Source organism: Geotrypetes seraphini, chromosome 3 (assembly GCF_902459505.1).
Source record: "Geotrypetes seraphini chromosome 3, aGeoSer1.1, whole genome shotgun sequence".
Taxonomy (NCBI): domain Eukaryota; kingdom Metazoa; phylum Chordata; class Amphibia; order Gymnophiona; family Dermophiidae; genus Geotrypetes; species Geotrypetes seraphini.
The window spans coordinates 313,876,832-313,893,846 of record NC_047086.1 but is presented as its reverse complement, the minus strand read 5'-3'; the positions used below and the strand labels follow the sequence as shown (position 1 = coordinate 313,893,846).

Genomic DNA, 17,015 nt, shown 5'->3' with positions numbered 1-17,015 from the left:
GCCTTAAAAGAACCAAATGTAACTGCCAAACAGTAAAGCAACTAAGCGCTGGACACAGAAGAACATTGAATTTCCACAGCCTTGTTTGTTTGGATTGTCTTTTTTTCTTCTGTGGAAATCCGGGTCATCTTCTTTTGTTGTGACCTCATTTACCACCCCATCCCACCCCCTTTTACAAAGCTGCACTAGTGGATGCCTTGTGCTTTGAGGCAGTTACCGCAGTGGAAGCCAAAAGCGTGGCTTTATAAAAATGTGTGTGTGGGGGGGGGGGGAGTTATTGAATTGCCTTCTAAATGACACATGACATAATGTGTAGAATGTTCTACCCAGTGGCGTACCTAGCATATGTGACACCCGGGGCCCATCATTTTTTGACCCCCCCCATCTGTAGGAAAAACATGATTTTTAGTAACAATCCAAACGTCACACAAGAGTGTACCTAGGAAAAGGCAGCATCTTACTTACTGCAGTGAGCAGTACATCAATACACCCATTGTAAAACTAAACAAGCCAGACTAGTACAGATCATTCCTGCACAGTCAATCCTAACAGAAAACCATGTCTTTCAAACACACAGAACATAGAAAACACCTTCGCCTAGTATAGAATATGTAATCACAAACTAACCCCTCCCCCTTTTACAAACCTGTAGCGTGGTTTTTGCCACGGTGGTAACAGCTCAGATGTTCATAGAATTCTGGGCATTAGAGCTGTTACCACCGGTGCTAAAAAACGCTCTACAGTTTTGTAAAAGGGGGGGATAAAATAGAAATACGCAGAAAAGGTTAAACTGAACCACCAAGAAGCTGGACTCTGCTTACAATGCAACACCACAGAAACAGTGATACATGTCCCCTAAAGCAAAAAATAAATAAATAGAAATATTTTTTCTACCTTTGTCTTCTCTGGTTTCTGCTTTCTCTGGTTCATCTTCTTGTCACTCTCTTCCTTTCATCCACTGTCTACCCTCTCTCTTCCCCTTCTATATGGCATCTTCTCTCCTTCTGTTCTCCTTCCAGAAACTTAATTCCTTCCTCTTCCATCTCTCCCTTCACCCCCATTGGTCTGGCGTCCATCTTCTTCCCTTCCCTCCTCCAGTGGTCTGGCATCTCTCTCCTCTTCTTCCCTTCTCTCTCCCACACCCCCATGGTCTGGCATTTCACTCTCAACTCTCCCTTTCCCCCCACTTCCATCAGCATCTGCCTCCTTTTTTTCCCTTCAACCCAATTCCATCCAGCATCCTTTCTCCGCACACCAATTCCATCAGCATCTGCCCCCTTTCTTTTCCTCTAACCCAATTTCATCCAGTATCCTTTCCACTTATGTCTCTCTCCCCTTTCCCTACACACCAATTCCATGAGCATCTGCTCCCTTTCTTTCCCTCCAACCCAATTCCATCCAGTATCCTTCCCACTTATGTCTCTCTCTCCTTTCCCTGCACACTAATTCCATCAGCATCTGCCCCCTTTCTCTCCTTCCACTACCCTTCCATACCACCCTGCCCCATTCTCTCCCTCCACCACCCTTCCATACCACCCTGACCCAGCCGGCTGTGCACCCCCCTAGGGTGCAACCCCCACCCCACCCTTGGTACGCCACTGATCCTACCATAAGCCAAAAGCCAAATAAAATAACTTTTTTTTCCCTCAAAATACAAGATACCTGTAGTCTGGCTCTTACAGTATGCTGAACAGGGCAGAATTAAAAACAACAACAACACTTTTTAATGTTTGTTTTAAATTAGAAACCTGTAATAAAATTTGTGTTAAAGAATGCAGTATTCTAGAGAGGGGGTGATCGACCAGAAAATTAGTGAAATATTTGGGGTTGGAATCATGCAAAGGCCTAAGGGCCCCTTATACAAAGCTGTGGTAGCAATTCTCCCATGGCAAATACACCAAAGCCCATTCAATTCCTATGGGTTTCTGTGCATTTTCCACTGGAGAATCATTACCGTGACTTTGTAAAAGGGGCCCTAAATGTTGAAGAAACTAATTTCAATGGGCAGTTAGTACAAACTCCTCAACTGCAGAATCTCATGATCATGCCTAGCAGGTGTGTTGCAATAATTTGTAACAACTGAAGCCAGCATAAATGTTTTGGTCAGCCCAACATAAAAGCCCATTATAACTGGGCATGAGTTAAAGTTACAAGGTCTTTAGTCTCCTGGTAAGGGCACACATTATGAGTCAATCAAAGGGAAGTAAATGAAGTTTGCACAGCTTTGGAATCCTACCTTTTTAAACTTAGAAAACCTAGTCCTGTATTTCTGAATCCTGTCCTCAGTACACACCTAGCCAGTTGGGTATCCAGGATATTCATATTAAATATGCATGAGATATTTGCATGCACTGTCTCCTTGGTATTCAAATTTATCTCATTCACATTCATTGTGGATATCCTGAAAACCTGGGTGGGTGTACCCTGATGACTGAGTTGAGAAGAACCAGTGGCGTAGTAAGGGGGGAGGACCGCCCCGGGTGTCATCTTGGTGAGAGCACTGGTACTTATCCACCCCCCCACACACACACACACACACACTTGCGCTCTCCCTTTCCTGCCCCCATTTCTCTTTAAAATCTTTGCCAATGCGAGCAACTACTCTGGCCTGTGGCTCTTGATTGCCTGGTTCCCTCTGAAATCACTTCTGGGTTATGGGGCCAGGAAGTGACATCAGAGGGAAAGCCAACGCCAGTTCAAGCAGCAGGCTGGAGAAGCTGCTCATGCTGGTGAAGATTTAAAGAGGTATGGGGTGGGAAGGAAGTGCGCAAGTGTGGTGTGGGAGCATGGAAGGAGTTGGGGGGTGGGGGAGGAGGGCGCAGGGGCGCTACTGCCCCAGACACCTGATATCCTCACTACACCACTGAGAAGCACTGCCCTAGTCTATGGACAGCCTCATTGGGTCCGGAACCACTACTGTATATGACCAATAGACCTTACAGTTTCCAAAGGAGAAAGGTGTCTAGGCATAATTCTCCATCAATTACTAATAAACTCGTTATGTCTCTGATGATTTCTGCCCAAATTTACAATAAAGCTGTCTTAAACCTAATACGTTCAAACATCATTTCAATTATTTCTCATTTTTCATATAACTCTGCAACATGATAAAATACAAAATATTAATAATCAACTTATAATACCTTTATTACAATTGCCTTCATAGCATGTGCTAGCACCTAAATTTAATAATGAATGTTATATTGCAAACTTTAAACCATACCAGTAACCTTTGTCACAACCATATGTTTGTTAAAATTTGCAATGGAAACATTGACATTTTTTAAACCGCCATGCGGTGGCTGTCCACTCAGGCTGAAATACTTTTTCAATTACCCAAGCTGAGGTTCTCTTTCTTAGGGCTAGATTCACTAAGCAAACTGATCGTGTACCAATCGGTTTGCAACCTAATTTCCCTCCGACTCAATTCACTAACCTCTGTCCCGATCATCCTCCAATCCGCGCATGCAAATGAGGGGGAACGGCATTGAAATGATGGCAGGCAGCGATTCACATACCAAAACCCTGCTGGCCGATTACAAACAAGAGACTACTGGAGACCAGTCGTTCACAGCTTTCCGACTACCATCTCCCGCTCTGCCTGTTGTCTTTCCAGCTCTCTGCCCCTGACTCTCCTACTCTCTCTGCCCCGACTCTCTGCCCCAATTTTCTCCTGCCGCCCTACTCTGCCCCGAATCTGCTCTCCTTCTCCTTGCCCCGACTCCCCAAATCTGCTCTCCTGCTCCCGAATCTGCTCTCCTGTCTAGTGAATCTACTCTCCTGCCTGCCCCGAATCTCTCCTGCCACCCCAACTCTCCTGCCCTGCACTACGAGCCCGTGGTTTTAACCCATGGCTTAAAGTGGGTTAAAACCACGAGCTTGTGAAGAGTAAAAACAAAAAAATAAAACTTAAAAAAAGGTCGCTGCTGTTAAGCATGTGCAGATCATCTACAGATGGTCTGGGCATGCGTTGGGATCGCTAGAGAGCGATCCCGAAAGTCGGATGGGGGCGTGATTCCGATTCGTAAATCAGCCCTCCAGTCACGGATCAGATCCCTCACGGATCGGATCTGATCTGTGCCATTTGTGAATCTAGCCCTAAATGTTTTCACTTTATATTGCACTGGAATTGTACGTTGTCAAAAATCAATTCACACCTGAAATACTGCCCACCAACTTGGATAAGTGTTTCACTGAAGCTCCCTCAAGTATTGGAGAAATCCCTGAGTTTGTTGCGAAAGGAAAGAAGCCACCTGAATTAAGGCAGTGGCTCCCAAATTTGCCCTAGGGCTCCAGTACCAACCAGCTTTTGGGGGATATCCACAATGAATATTCATGAGAGATTTGCATGTATTCCCTCCACTGCATGCAAATCTCTCTCATGAACATACTCAAAATAAAGTTTGCAACCATAAGATCCTGGTAAACACCTGACCATAAATAGAAATAAAAAAACATTCACAATGGGCCCTTCTGGTGGTGAAGTCTAGATTTGATTTTATCAGTGGTAGATATTGAATTATGGAATTCACTCCCACTGGAGTTGTGTTTGGAACAGCAATATTTAAAATTCCATAAGCACATAATACCTTTCTCTTTCCAGTAGATAGATAGGGATAGTTATTTTAGGAGCAAAAACACTCAGGCCACGAGAGATCACTGGTGACCGGCATTGAATTTCCGGTCTATTTTTGGCCAGCAGAGACATAGCTGGCTGTGCCAGTATTCATCGACTAGCCATCTAAGTCTCAATAGCCAAAGATATACCACATTTTTAGACAGTTGTCTTTGGCCATCGAACTTAGCCATTAAGCCGCTAAATGTAGGCGATGACTGGCTATATTATGTGACATAGTTCATCACTGGCCAATCCAGAGACCAGGATATTCAGCTTGAGATAGCCATGCTGAATAACAGTGGATAGCTGGCTATGTGCTATTTAGACAGCCAGGAGCCATTCCTGGCCGTCTAAATAGTGTTAAATATTGGGCTCACTGTTTTAGATGTTTTAATTTTTGCTTATTTTGTAATTTTTATTTTGGCTATGTTTTAGTTGAGTTATTTTGATTGTAAACTGCATTGATCATCTTTTCATAGGAATACATTATAGAGAAAAATCTATCTATCTGTCTATCTTCATTTATTCATAGGTCTTCTGTTTCCCAGGTCAGTCAGTGCTAGGAATGCTTACTCAGGGGGGGGAAGGAATCACAGTCATTATACAACAGTAACACCTAGTGACCTGATTTTAGGGCCTAAGTTTGCAGGGTTTGGGAAGAAGCCAGGGATTTCATGGAATCTGGCTAATGATTTTCATTAGAGTGACAGGGTAAGGTGAGTTATGAGGAGATATAAAATAATTTCATATGAAGACTTATAGCTCTCGTTTCTAACTCTCATTCCATATGAGCTGGAAGCACAAAGAAGCAGGAGGAACCAATCAGTGCCCCGAAAAATGTTCTGAGGTCCACCAGTTTGAAATTCTATCTACTTTTTTTAATGTGCTATATTATAGTTCTAGTCGAGGGGAAAATAAAAAAAGCTTTCATGTAACTAATCCCATCAGCCTTCAGCCTTTGTTGACCTGGAGAAGGTGCTTAGATTATAACTCATCTCTTGTTCTCCTTTCCTTGGTGACATGGTCGAACTTCCCAAGCCCAGGGAAGAAGAGGACCAGTGTTACTTGTAAACTTGAATCTACTGTGATGAGAGCTACCATTGGTGATATTCTGTTTGGACTGACGCTGAATTGGTTTCTTTTTCAGTCGCTGGAAAGCACTCGTCGGATGCTGCAGCTTGTAGAAGAGGTAAGTCCTGTTTTAGAATTTTAGAATTCATTGTTTTAAATTAATTACTCCTTTCCCTTAAACTGACTTCTGCATGGCTTCTACAATGATGACCTCACGTTTTGAGGCACTGCTATCTGCATTGTATAAGAATATATGTTAACCAAGGCCATTCACCAGAAACATTTTTGGTTATTAATAAGACAGATTTATGGTTGTCAAAAAATTGTCTTTCAGGCCTACTAAGTAGGAAAGAAGGTCTGCTTTGGAATATCAGCTGAGCTGGGCAAGACCTTGTCAGATGAACTGAGTAGGCAACAAATTAACATTAATTACACCTCATGAAATGTTTTCTCCCCCTACCCCGGAGCACAGCAGGGTAACATGCTTAGCAGTTCTCACAGGGCTACTGAATGAAAGAAGACATAACAACTTCTAAGAAGTTGTTATGTCTTCCTCCTAACTAGAAAAGTTCCTAGTGGTTCATTTTAGAGCCCAATGGCAGTTTCCATTTGGCTTTATCTGGATTCCTTATTCCTATTTATCTATTCCTGCCCATAGTATAACCTCTGGACGATCTCCATCCCCAACCTTGGCACTAAAGCACAGCTTTTCTTCTTTCATCATAGGGAGCCAGCACAACCAAGGAAGTAGTGTGGTTGCCAGGTTACTCCACTTTAAAGGTTAATAAATAGAAGTAATAAAAAAGAAAGACACATATAAGCTAATTCTTTTATATTAGACTAATTTAATATATTTTTGACTAGCATTTGAAGATCAAAACATTCTTCCTCAGGTCAGGACAGTATGACAACAAGATGACAGAATATATATATATATATATATATATAAATGAATCTTAAAAGCATTGTAATGATAGACTCAAGGGGAAAGATAAGGGTTGGGGGGGGAAGTTATGAGAAACAGGGAGAGATGAATGGGTGATCTTAAGGTGCCGAAGCAGTATAATGCTTTGGTTTATCATATGAGGGGCCTTTGAAAAGTTCTCAGCCCATCCAACAAAGCTGGGGCAGTCTCCATCAAGGGTCATACACTTAGGCCTGGAATCTAGTAACGGTGTGCCAAAGTTAGGCAGTGGTAGGCATCCTACTGCCATCTAATTAACCAATTGGGATGCATGTTTTAAAAAAATAATCAATGGCACCTATTTTGAAAGGTATTGTTCGAATGCCTACAGAAGCACCTAGGCACACCTAAGGTCTGAGGTGGATATGGCTTATGCCAGAAGTGGCCATAGGCATCCTTAGGTGACCATAGGCATAAGACAGGCACTTTTAAATGTAGGCCTGTAAAATTCTGGTCTACATTTAAGGCCCCTGTTTTAAAAACAGCTGCAATTCTATAAATGGCGCCAATGTGTGATTGACATGTGATCGGCGGCCATTTTTTGGCGGCTGACAATACCGGTGCCATGTATTGAATCCAGACCTTAGTCCAGTGATTTTCTACTTTTTTCATTCTGTCAAAACAATGTGGAACAAAAAAAGTGAAAAACTGCTGGACTAAGTATATGGCCCTCGATGGAGACTGGTCCAGCTTTGTAGATTGGGCTGAGAACTTTTCAGCGGCCCCTCATATTATAAACTAAAGGAAAATACCTCACAGCTGCCACAGAGCAGCAGAGCTATCCATTACTTTTATACAATCAAATCAACCAAATAGAAATGCAAAGTAGTACCTTGTGTGTTTGAGGTCTAGCGGAAAAATCCATTTAATATAGTTTTGTCTTCATTATCTGGTGTCTTGGTGTTTTAAACATCCCCCCGGTACCTTTTAAAATCCCTCCCTCCAGACAGCTTTTTTGGTATTTTAAAAATCTGAATTCAAACACATTCAACCAGGCTGTCTCTCTGCAAAATTACAATTACCGTATTTTCACCCATATACCGCGCACCCGTGTAAAACCCGCACACGGGTATAGCACGCGGGGAACAGAAATTTATGTAAAAAACTTTTACTATAGCGCGACATGCGTATACCACGCATGCCGCCCCGACTCTCCTCTCGCCGCCCTGACTCTCCGTTCGCCGCCCCGACTCTCCTCTCGCCGCCCCAACTCTCCTTTCGCCCGCCCCGACTCTCCTTTCTGAAGGACCACTCGCACCCCCACCCGAAGGACCGCTCGCACTCCCACAGCCTCCCCCCCTCCCCCTCCCGCATGGAGAAGCTGCCTACCGTTGTTTCCGGATGCCAGTGAGCCCAGCTGCTTCCTCTGCCGGTGGTCCCGCCCCTTCTCTGAGCCCTGCGCTACGCTGCTTCCTCTTCCGGCGGTCCCGCCCTTTCTCTGACATCAGAGAAAGGGCGGGACCGCCGGAAGAGGAAGCAGAACAGCGCAGCGCAGGGATCAGAGAAGGGGCAGGACCGCCGGCAGAAGAAGCAGCTGGGTTCACTGGCATCCGGAAACAACGGTAGGCAGCTTCTCCATGCGGGAGGGGGAGGGGGGTAGGCTGTGGGGGTGCGAGCGGTCCTTCGGGGTGATGAATCGGACGTCGGGGGGGGGAAACTATATAAAAAAAAATTTGTACAACGCGCTCACGCGTATAACGCGCATGGTTATACACGGTTTGTAAAATCGTGTATAACGCGCGCGTTATATGCGTGAAAATACGGTATATGCTCTACTTTATTACCAGATCCCTTTACATTTGTTGAGCAATATATATTTGTGAACAAAACTTACAGCCTGCAATAGGAAAAAAAAAAAGGCATGTCAGCCTACCTTGTTCTCATGTAGCAATATGGGTATAAATTGTTGTGATCTAATAACATGGATCCAAATTCAGTCAGAATCACATGAACATATTTTCTGTTCAAGATTACATTCAAATGTTTCAGACTGCATTCTCTTGACACTTGAAATCCAATATTGTCTGGGAATTTTTTTTTTTTTTTTTGTCCATTACATAAAACTGACACTGCAAAATGTAAAGCAGATGCATCCAATATAGCCATTTTTTTGACCTTCTGATATCTCCATTTCTTGTTGTGTTTTGTTTTTGGGGGTTTTTTCCCCCACAGGTAGAAAATAAATGTTACCCCACTTTTTAAAAGAAAAATAAGTCATCTTTTATCAGTTAATCCCTAGAAAGTAGCTGTATGAGTTTCCTAGCTGATTGTGTATGCACATATTTTACAATGTAATATGCATAATACTTGCACTCCAGGAGTCCCAATCAGATGTATTTAAGTTTTAATTAGAGTAGTTAAACTTGGGTCTTCAGAAATCACTGAAAACAACCACCATTCCCATGTCAATATAAAAAAAAACTTCGATTTTTCTTATAGCTCTTATTTTCTTATATAAGTTTTCACCTTAACTCAGACCTCAGAAACACAACTCGCTGCTCAAAGTGTAATCATAGAAGCTAGCTTAACGTGTTGCTTCTTCCCTGGTCTTAAATGAGTTTTTTGCCTGCAATTTTCACAATATTTAAAGTGGCATCACATTTCAAAGTGCTTAGAGTGCCAGTAAAAAACCTCATTTAAGACCAGGGAAGAAGCACACCTTAAGCTAGCTGCTATGATTACACTTTGAGCAGCAAGTTGTGTTTCTGAGGTCTGAGGTAAGGTGAAAACTTAAACACTTCCCCCACTGTATTCCTGAATTCCATATCTATGGATTCGCTTATTTATGATTTTAAACTAAAAAATGCATTTTCATTTTCAGGCTATTTTAAGCCCTGTAAGCCCCCCCCTTATGCCTAGTGGGTCTAGTGGGTTTTCGGGGCAGGAGCGATCTTCCCACGCTCATGCCCCATGCAGATCGCTCACAGGAAATGGCTCAAGAGACTATGGGAGCTCAAGGCAGCCATTTCCTGTGAGCGATCTGCATGGGGCAGGAGCGTGGGAAGATCGCTCCTGCCTGAAAACCCGCTAGACCACCAGGTAAAGCTTATAGGGGGGGGGGGGGCTTTCACGGCTTAAAATAGCCGAGGGAAGAGGGGGTTAGGGGCAGAACCGGCCTGAATATTATTTGCAGTTTTTTAATATTCGCGGGCTAGCTCTGCCCCGAACCCCCGCGAATACGGAGGGCGAAGTGTATAAGAAAATAAGAGCTATAAGAAAAATTGAAGTCTTTTAATATTGACTTGGGAACAGTGGATGTTTTGTTTAACACTAGCACTCCATCACTTTTATCAGAACAACTCATCCACAGCGGCATAATAAGGGTGACCGGCACCTGAGGTGGTGGCACCCCTTCCTCCACATTCTTCTCTGCTCCCACCCCCAGCAGAACGTACGCCTCCTTCCCTTTCCCCATACGTTTTTAACTTCTTCGGCATGAGCAGCAAGCCCAATTCGGTACTGGTTCGTCCGTTGACATCACTTCCTAGGTGTGGGTCCCAGAAGTGATGTCTGAGAGGACGCCGATGCGTATAAGGGCAGCAACCTCATGCCAGGGAAGTAAAAAAGGCATGGGGAAGGCAAGGGGTACACACGTGGCAAGGAGAGGGGAGGGTGAAGAGGAAGTAGGGTGCTGCGCCCTTAGGAAAACTGCACCTGAGGTAGACTGCCTCCTCCCCCTCCCCATATACTATACTACTGTTCACCCATACTAAATTACACCAACCATATTTATGGAACAAATATTTGGCCGCAGCTTTATTACTAAACAATAACATGTTAAAATCTCAATACAAATCCATATCATATTCTATTACCACCCAAGCCATTTCCAGCCCCTGAGTTGCTGTTCAGTGATGAAACTAGCTCCCCCTTCAATCCTTAACCACAATCACAGCCTCCAAACATGACCTACGGTAACATCAGGCCATGCTTCCCCTTGCAGCGGTGTTGTCTACAAGATTTATAATTCATCATCAGCCAGGCAAGGCAAGCACGTGGTAGCAGCGTGAGGGTGCTTGCAGGGAGTAAGAGCGGGCAGGCAGGCTGAACTAGAGAGAGAGGAAGGAGGCACTTAGCAGCGGCGAGAGAAGCAGAGTGCTTGCCAAGAGGCAGAGGAAGGGGCGGAGAGCGAGCAGGGAGGCGGAGAAAAGGGCGGAGAGCACACGGAGAGGCGGAGGAGGAGGAGAAAGGGAGCGGAGAGCTTACGGAGAAGCGGAGAAGGCAGAGAAAGGGGAGGAAAAGCAGCGGAGGTGCTTACAGGAGACGGAGGAGGCTAAGCAGGGGAGAGGAGCGCTGAAATCGTCAGAGGAGGAGGCGGACGGGACGCGGTGGTAACTCCGCCCACCCCCCCGACGTCACTGCAGATCCACCCCATATAAGGGCTCAAGCCAATGAAGGAATCCTCAGCTCTAGGCCAGCCAGGCAAGGCAAGCACGTGGTAGCAGCGTGAGGGTGCTTGCAGGGAGTGAGAGCGGGCAGGCAGGCTGAACTAGAGAGAGAGGAAGGAGGCACTTATCAGCGGCGAGAGAAGCAGAGTGCTTGCCAAGAGGCGGAGGAAGGGGCGGAGAGCGAGCAGGGAAGCGGAGAAAGGGGCGGAGAGCTTACGGAGAAGCGGAGAAGGCAGAGAAAGGGGAGGAAAAGCAGCGGAGGTGCTTACAGGAGACGGAGGAGGCTAAGCAGGGGAGAGGAGCGCTGAAATCGTCAGAGGAGGAGGCGGACAGGACGCGGTGATAACTCCGCCCCCCCCCCCGACGTCACTGCAGATCCACCCCATATAAGGGCTCGAGCCAACCTCTCGCGGCCGTTCGGCGCGCGGCGAAGGCGAGTGGCAAAGGCGCTCGCCTTAGCGAGAGCGCCTTTGCGAAGGGCCTCAAGAAGGGCATCAAGGAAGGGCTTTCAATTTCAGCTGGTCTCTAAAATCCTACAACTAGCTAAATTACCAATCAACTTCAACCTTTCTTCAATCTTTCCCTCTTCCAGGTCTTTCAACTTTCAACTCTCTACTCCTACCTAACCAACAAGCACACTTAATAGGCGGACCACACCAACCACTCTATTCTAACAGGCAGACACACTACCATCTATCCTCTATTCTAACAGGCAGACACACTACCATCTATCCTCTAATATTTAATAATATTTGAATTGGTCTGTCCTCTCTAGCTCACAACAGGCAACCTTAACTGTCAATTACTATATCCCTCTGACCAAGAACAAACAACCTCAACACATTCTGACCAACTCCTAACAGTCCCCATTCTGACAAAAATCTAAAAAATAAATAAATAAATAAATAAATAATAATAATAAAAAACCTTTATATATGGCAGGCAGAACTAGAGGCAGCAAGGCTTCAGTCAAGTCAGGCAGCTCAGTCGCTGAAAGTACCCAGGGGATGGCTACGGTCTTCATACAGACAGAGGGGGAGCCTGGACAGAGGGCAGAGGTCTCTGTACAGACCGAGGCCATCCCCTCAAAGATGTCTTCAGTCTCCACTCAGACGGAACCAATTGAACAGCCAGATGAAAGCCTTCTGCTAGAGCTGAGGAGCCTGAGAGAGGAGATTCAACGCTTAAGGAGCATCCGTGATGACGAGACCTTCATCGACGGAATAATCCAGGAACTGTCTCAGATCGCTGAACGAGAGCCTGACAAGACCATCCTTGAGACTCCCAAAGCTTCCAGAACTTCAGACTTGAATCCAACCGTCGGAATTCAGGAAGTCACTGGAGACGCTGATTCCTGGCAGCTGGTGACTTCCTCCACAGGAAAACGCAGAAAACCTCATTCTGTTTCTCTCTCTCACATACAGGGCAGCTCTACATCGACACCACATATCCCCCTTAAGAACAGATACCAGCTGCTACAGGAGGATCCTGACAATGAGGTACAAGAAGTGGTTGAGCAGACGGTTCCAGTTCCAGAGTCAACAGGTCGGCCCGCCCCTAGAAAGCGCAGAGTTGTGGTCATCGGGGATTCGCTGCTAAGGGGCACCGAGGGACCAATTTGTAGACCTGATCTGCAATCAAGAGAGGTCTGCTGATTGCCGGGGGCCAGGATCCGGGATGTAACCGATAACCTGGACAGACTCATCAAACCCCAGGATCACTTCCCTATGATCCTCATCCACGTCGGAACCAACGACACTGCCAGGTGCACCCCAGAGAGCATACCCGAAGACTTCAGAGCCCTGGGAGAGAAGCTGAAGAGGATGGATGCGCAGGTGGTCTTCTCCTCGATCCTCCCAGTGAGGGGCAAGGGCAGTGCCAGAGAGGATCGAGTCCGGAGGGCGAACGACTAGCTGCAGGGATGGTGCAAGGAGATGAACTTTGGGTTCCTACACCACGGAGAGGCACTGCAAGGACTGCTGGGACCAGACGGGTTACACCTGACCAGGAGGGGGAAGAACGTCCTTGGACACCGTCTAGCCCGCCTACTACACAGGGCTTTAAACTAGGTAAGTTGGGGGAGGGTACGGGCACAAACAACCCACCTGACGAGCTAAGCTACCAATACTCTTTTGAGACTGAGCTAAGTAAATACTATATTTCTGGGACACATTACAATTTTGGGTCTAGGGGGAGGATACATAGCAATTCTGGGTCTAGAGGGAGTACACATTATAATTCTGGGACCAGAGAGAGTGCACACGTTGCAAATTGCACTAAAGGAGCTCGAGTAGCCCAAACGGGAATACCCCCACAGGGTACACACATTACCGAGTCTGAGATAGGAGCACACTATAGTCATGGGGAGTCCGAGACAGGTTCAAGCTTTAGCTTTGGGTCTATGGAGTGTAAGAGACAGGCGAATAATGCTAGGGAGTGTAAGAGACATGCGAATAATGCTAATGGGGTCCTAGTTGATAAAGAGGGATCGTCCCCACTGAGATACAACAAACACACAACGTGGAGGGCTATGTACGTCAACGCCCACAGTCTGGGAAATAAGATCCTAGACTTGGAAACAGAAATGAGGAATGCTGACCTGGATGTAGTGGCGATATCTGAGACCTGGCTCACAGACTCCCACGGGTGGGACATGGTCGTACCAGGTTACAACTTGCTTCGCCGGGACAGGGAGGGTAAAATGGGAGGTGATGTAGCATTATATTCTAAAGATGACATTAAGGTCACCAGAATCACGGATGTACAGTACACTGGGGAATCCCTTTGGGTAAATTTGGCCAGAGGGAAGGACAAATGCCTGTATCTTGGCGTAGTATACAGACCCCCAAGACATCAAGATGACCTAGATAAGGAATTAATCGGAGATATAGAGAATATCACCTTGCGGGGTGACACAGTATTGGTAGGTGACTTCAACATGCCTGATGTGGATTGGGTCACACTTTCCTCTGCTTCCGGCAACAGCAGGAAGCTATTAAACTCTTTGAATGGAGCAAGACTCAGGCAACTGGTATCTGAACCAACAAGGGATCAGGCAATACTGGACCTAGTACTTACCAATGGGGAAAGTATCACAGAGGTCTCGGTGGGTGAAACTTTGGCCTCCAGTGACCACAATATGATATGGTTCAATCTCAGGAAAGGTTTCACGAAATCTACCTCAATGACCAAGGTTCTCAAATTCAAAGACACAAACTTCCAAGACATGGGAGACTTCGTTCACCAGGCGCTACAAAGCCAAGCAGACACCGACAGCGTGGAAAAAATGTGGTCAACTCTGAAAGCCACCATACAGGAAGCAACAACCCGCTATGTTAAATCAGTAAGCAAACGGAGTAGGAACAACAAGCCACAGTGGTTCTCTACGGAGATCTCGGACATCATCAAAGAGAAGAAAAAAGCATTCATCTCTTACAAACAATCAGGGGCACAGGACTCTAGAGTAAAATATCTGGCCAAGTCAAGGGCCGTCAAAGCAGCAGTTAGGGAGGCCAAATTCCGCATGGAGAAGTCTCTAGCAAAGAACATCCAGAAAGGAGATAAATCTTTCTTCAGGTATATCAGTGACAGAAATAAGAACTCGGGAGGGATAGTACGTCTCAGAAAACCAGACGGAGACTATGTAGAAACGGACTCGGAAAAAGCCCAACTGTTAAATAAATACTTCTGCTCAGTCTTCACCCGCAAGGCGCCGGGAATCGGCCCTCAGCCACAGACAAGGGTTAAATCAGTTGACCCGTTTAGTAATTTCAAGTTTACACCCAGCAGCGTCTATTGCGAGCTGTCAAAAATCAAGGTCAACAAGGGAATGGGGCCTGACAACCTACACCCTAGGGTGCTCAGGGAGTTGGGTGATGTCCTAGCGGAACCGCTATCCGCGCTCTTCAATCTATCCCTTAGTACAGGTAACGTCCCGATGGACTGGAAGACAGCTAACGTCATCCCACTCCACAAGAAAGGCTCCAAGATGGAGATGGCAAATTACAGACCAGTGAGTCTCACATCGATAGTGAGTAAACATTACATTACATTACATTACATTAGTGATTTTTATTCCGCTTGTGCCTTGCGGTTCAAAGCGGATTACATAAGAAGAGAGCTGGACATTTCCAGGAGGGTACATGACATTGGAGAATACAGATTGAGGGTATAGACTTAATGACAGAGTGAGTGTGTAGACATAATAACAATGGAAGATAAATCAGGTTACATTACTATACATAAACTAATGGAAACCCTAATCAAACACCAATTGGATAGAATCATGGACGAGGAGAAACTACGGGATCCCCGCCAACATGGATTTACTAAGGGGAGATCCTGCCAATCCAACCTGATCAGCTTCTTTGACTGGGTGACGAGGAAGCTGGATGCTGGTGAGTCCCTGGACATCGTCTACCTGGATTTCAGCAAAGCATTTGATAGCGTACCACACCGCAGGTTGCTAAGCAAGATGAGTTCTTTAGGTTTGGGCGACACATTGACAAATTGGGTTGGGAACTGGCTTGGAGGTAGGCTTCAGAGGGTAGTGGTGAATGGCACCCCCTCCGAAATGTCAGAGGTGATAAGTGGAGTGCCACAGGGCTCCGTCCTGGGCCCGATCTTGTTCAACATCTACATAAGAGACTTGACAGAAGGGCTCCGAGGAAGAATAACATTATTCGCCGATGATGCCAAGCTAAGCAATGTAGTGAACAAGAGCACAACAGACAATAATTCAATGGCAGATGATATGATGCATGACCTACTTCTACTGGAGCACTGGTCTAGGTCCTGGCAACTCAGTTTCAATGCCAAAAAATGCAAAGTCATGCACCTGGGAAGCCGAAATCCATGCAAGATTTACACCCTAAATGGCGAGATCTTGACAAAAACTGAAGCAGAAAGAGACTTAGGGGTGATTGTCAGGGAAGACATGAAGTCTGCAAATCAAGTTGAGCAAGCTTCATCCAAAGCAAGGCAAATCATAGGTTGCATACGCAGGAGTTTCGTCAGCCATAAACCTGAAGTCATTATGCCACTGTATAGATCCATGGTGAGACCGCACCTGGAGTACTGTGTGCAATTTTGGAAGCCACATTTCTGCAAGGATGTACTGAGACTGGAATCGGTCCAGAGAATGGCCACCAGGATGGTCTCGGGACTCAAGGAGCTCCCATACGAGGAGCGGTTAGGGAAGTTGCAGCTCTACTCACTCGAGGAACGTAGAGAGAGGGGAGATATGATCGAGACATTCAAGTACCTCACGGGTCGCATCGAAGTGGAAGAGGATATCTTCTTTTTCAAGGGTCCCGCGGCAACAAGGGGACATCAGTGGAAAATCAGGGGCGGGAAACTGCACGGTGACACTAGGAAGTTCTTCTTCACCGAAAGGGTGGTTGATCGCTGGAATAGTCTTCCACTTCAGGTTATTGAGGCCAGAAGCGTGCCAGATTTTAAGGCCAAATGGGACAAACATGTGGGATCTATCCGCAAAGATAGATAGGGAGGGTCATTGGAGTGGGAAGACTTGATGGGCCGTGGCCCTTATCTGCTGTCTATTTCTATGTTTCTATGTTTCTAACTGCATATGTTCAAGTCACAACTGTGCAAGACACTTTTGTCACATTTTTTTTTATAGCTGTGATCCCCACCCAGCCCCCAACCCAGCAACACAAAACACAACTCCTACAAACCTGATACATCCAAAAATATCTACCAATCCCACACAAAATCATGAAACCAAAACACAACATAAGGGAGGGAGGGAGGGAGGGAAAAATTTTCTCAGACAGACCCTACTTCACCCTACTCAGTACCCTACAAACCTGATACATCCAAAAATATCTACCAATCCCACACAAAATCATGAAACCAAAACACAACATAAGGGAGGGAGGGAGGGAGGGAAAAATTTTCTCAGACAGACCCTACTTCACCCTACTTCAGACCTACTCTCTCCTCACAAAATTCA

The 17,015-nt window shown here is 45.8% G+C and overlaps 1 protein-coding gene across 1 annotated transcript in view; it reads left to right on the top strand.

Moving 5' to 3' along the window:
• Nucleotides 1-17,015, top strand: part of LOC117357657 (synaptosomal-associated protein 25) — a 98,526-nt gene that overhangs the window by 24,941 nt on the left and 56,570 nt on the right. Inside the window, exon 3 of the mRNA XM_033938540.1 lies at nucleotides 5,766-5,807. Within this exon, the coding sequence (XP_033794431.1) occupies nucleotides 5,766-5,807 (42 nt within the window). The remainder of the gene's footprint in view (nucleotides 1-5,765; nucleotides 5,808-17,015) is intronic.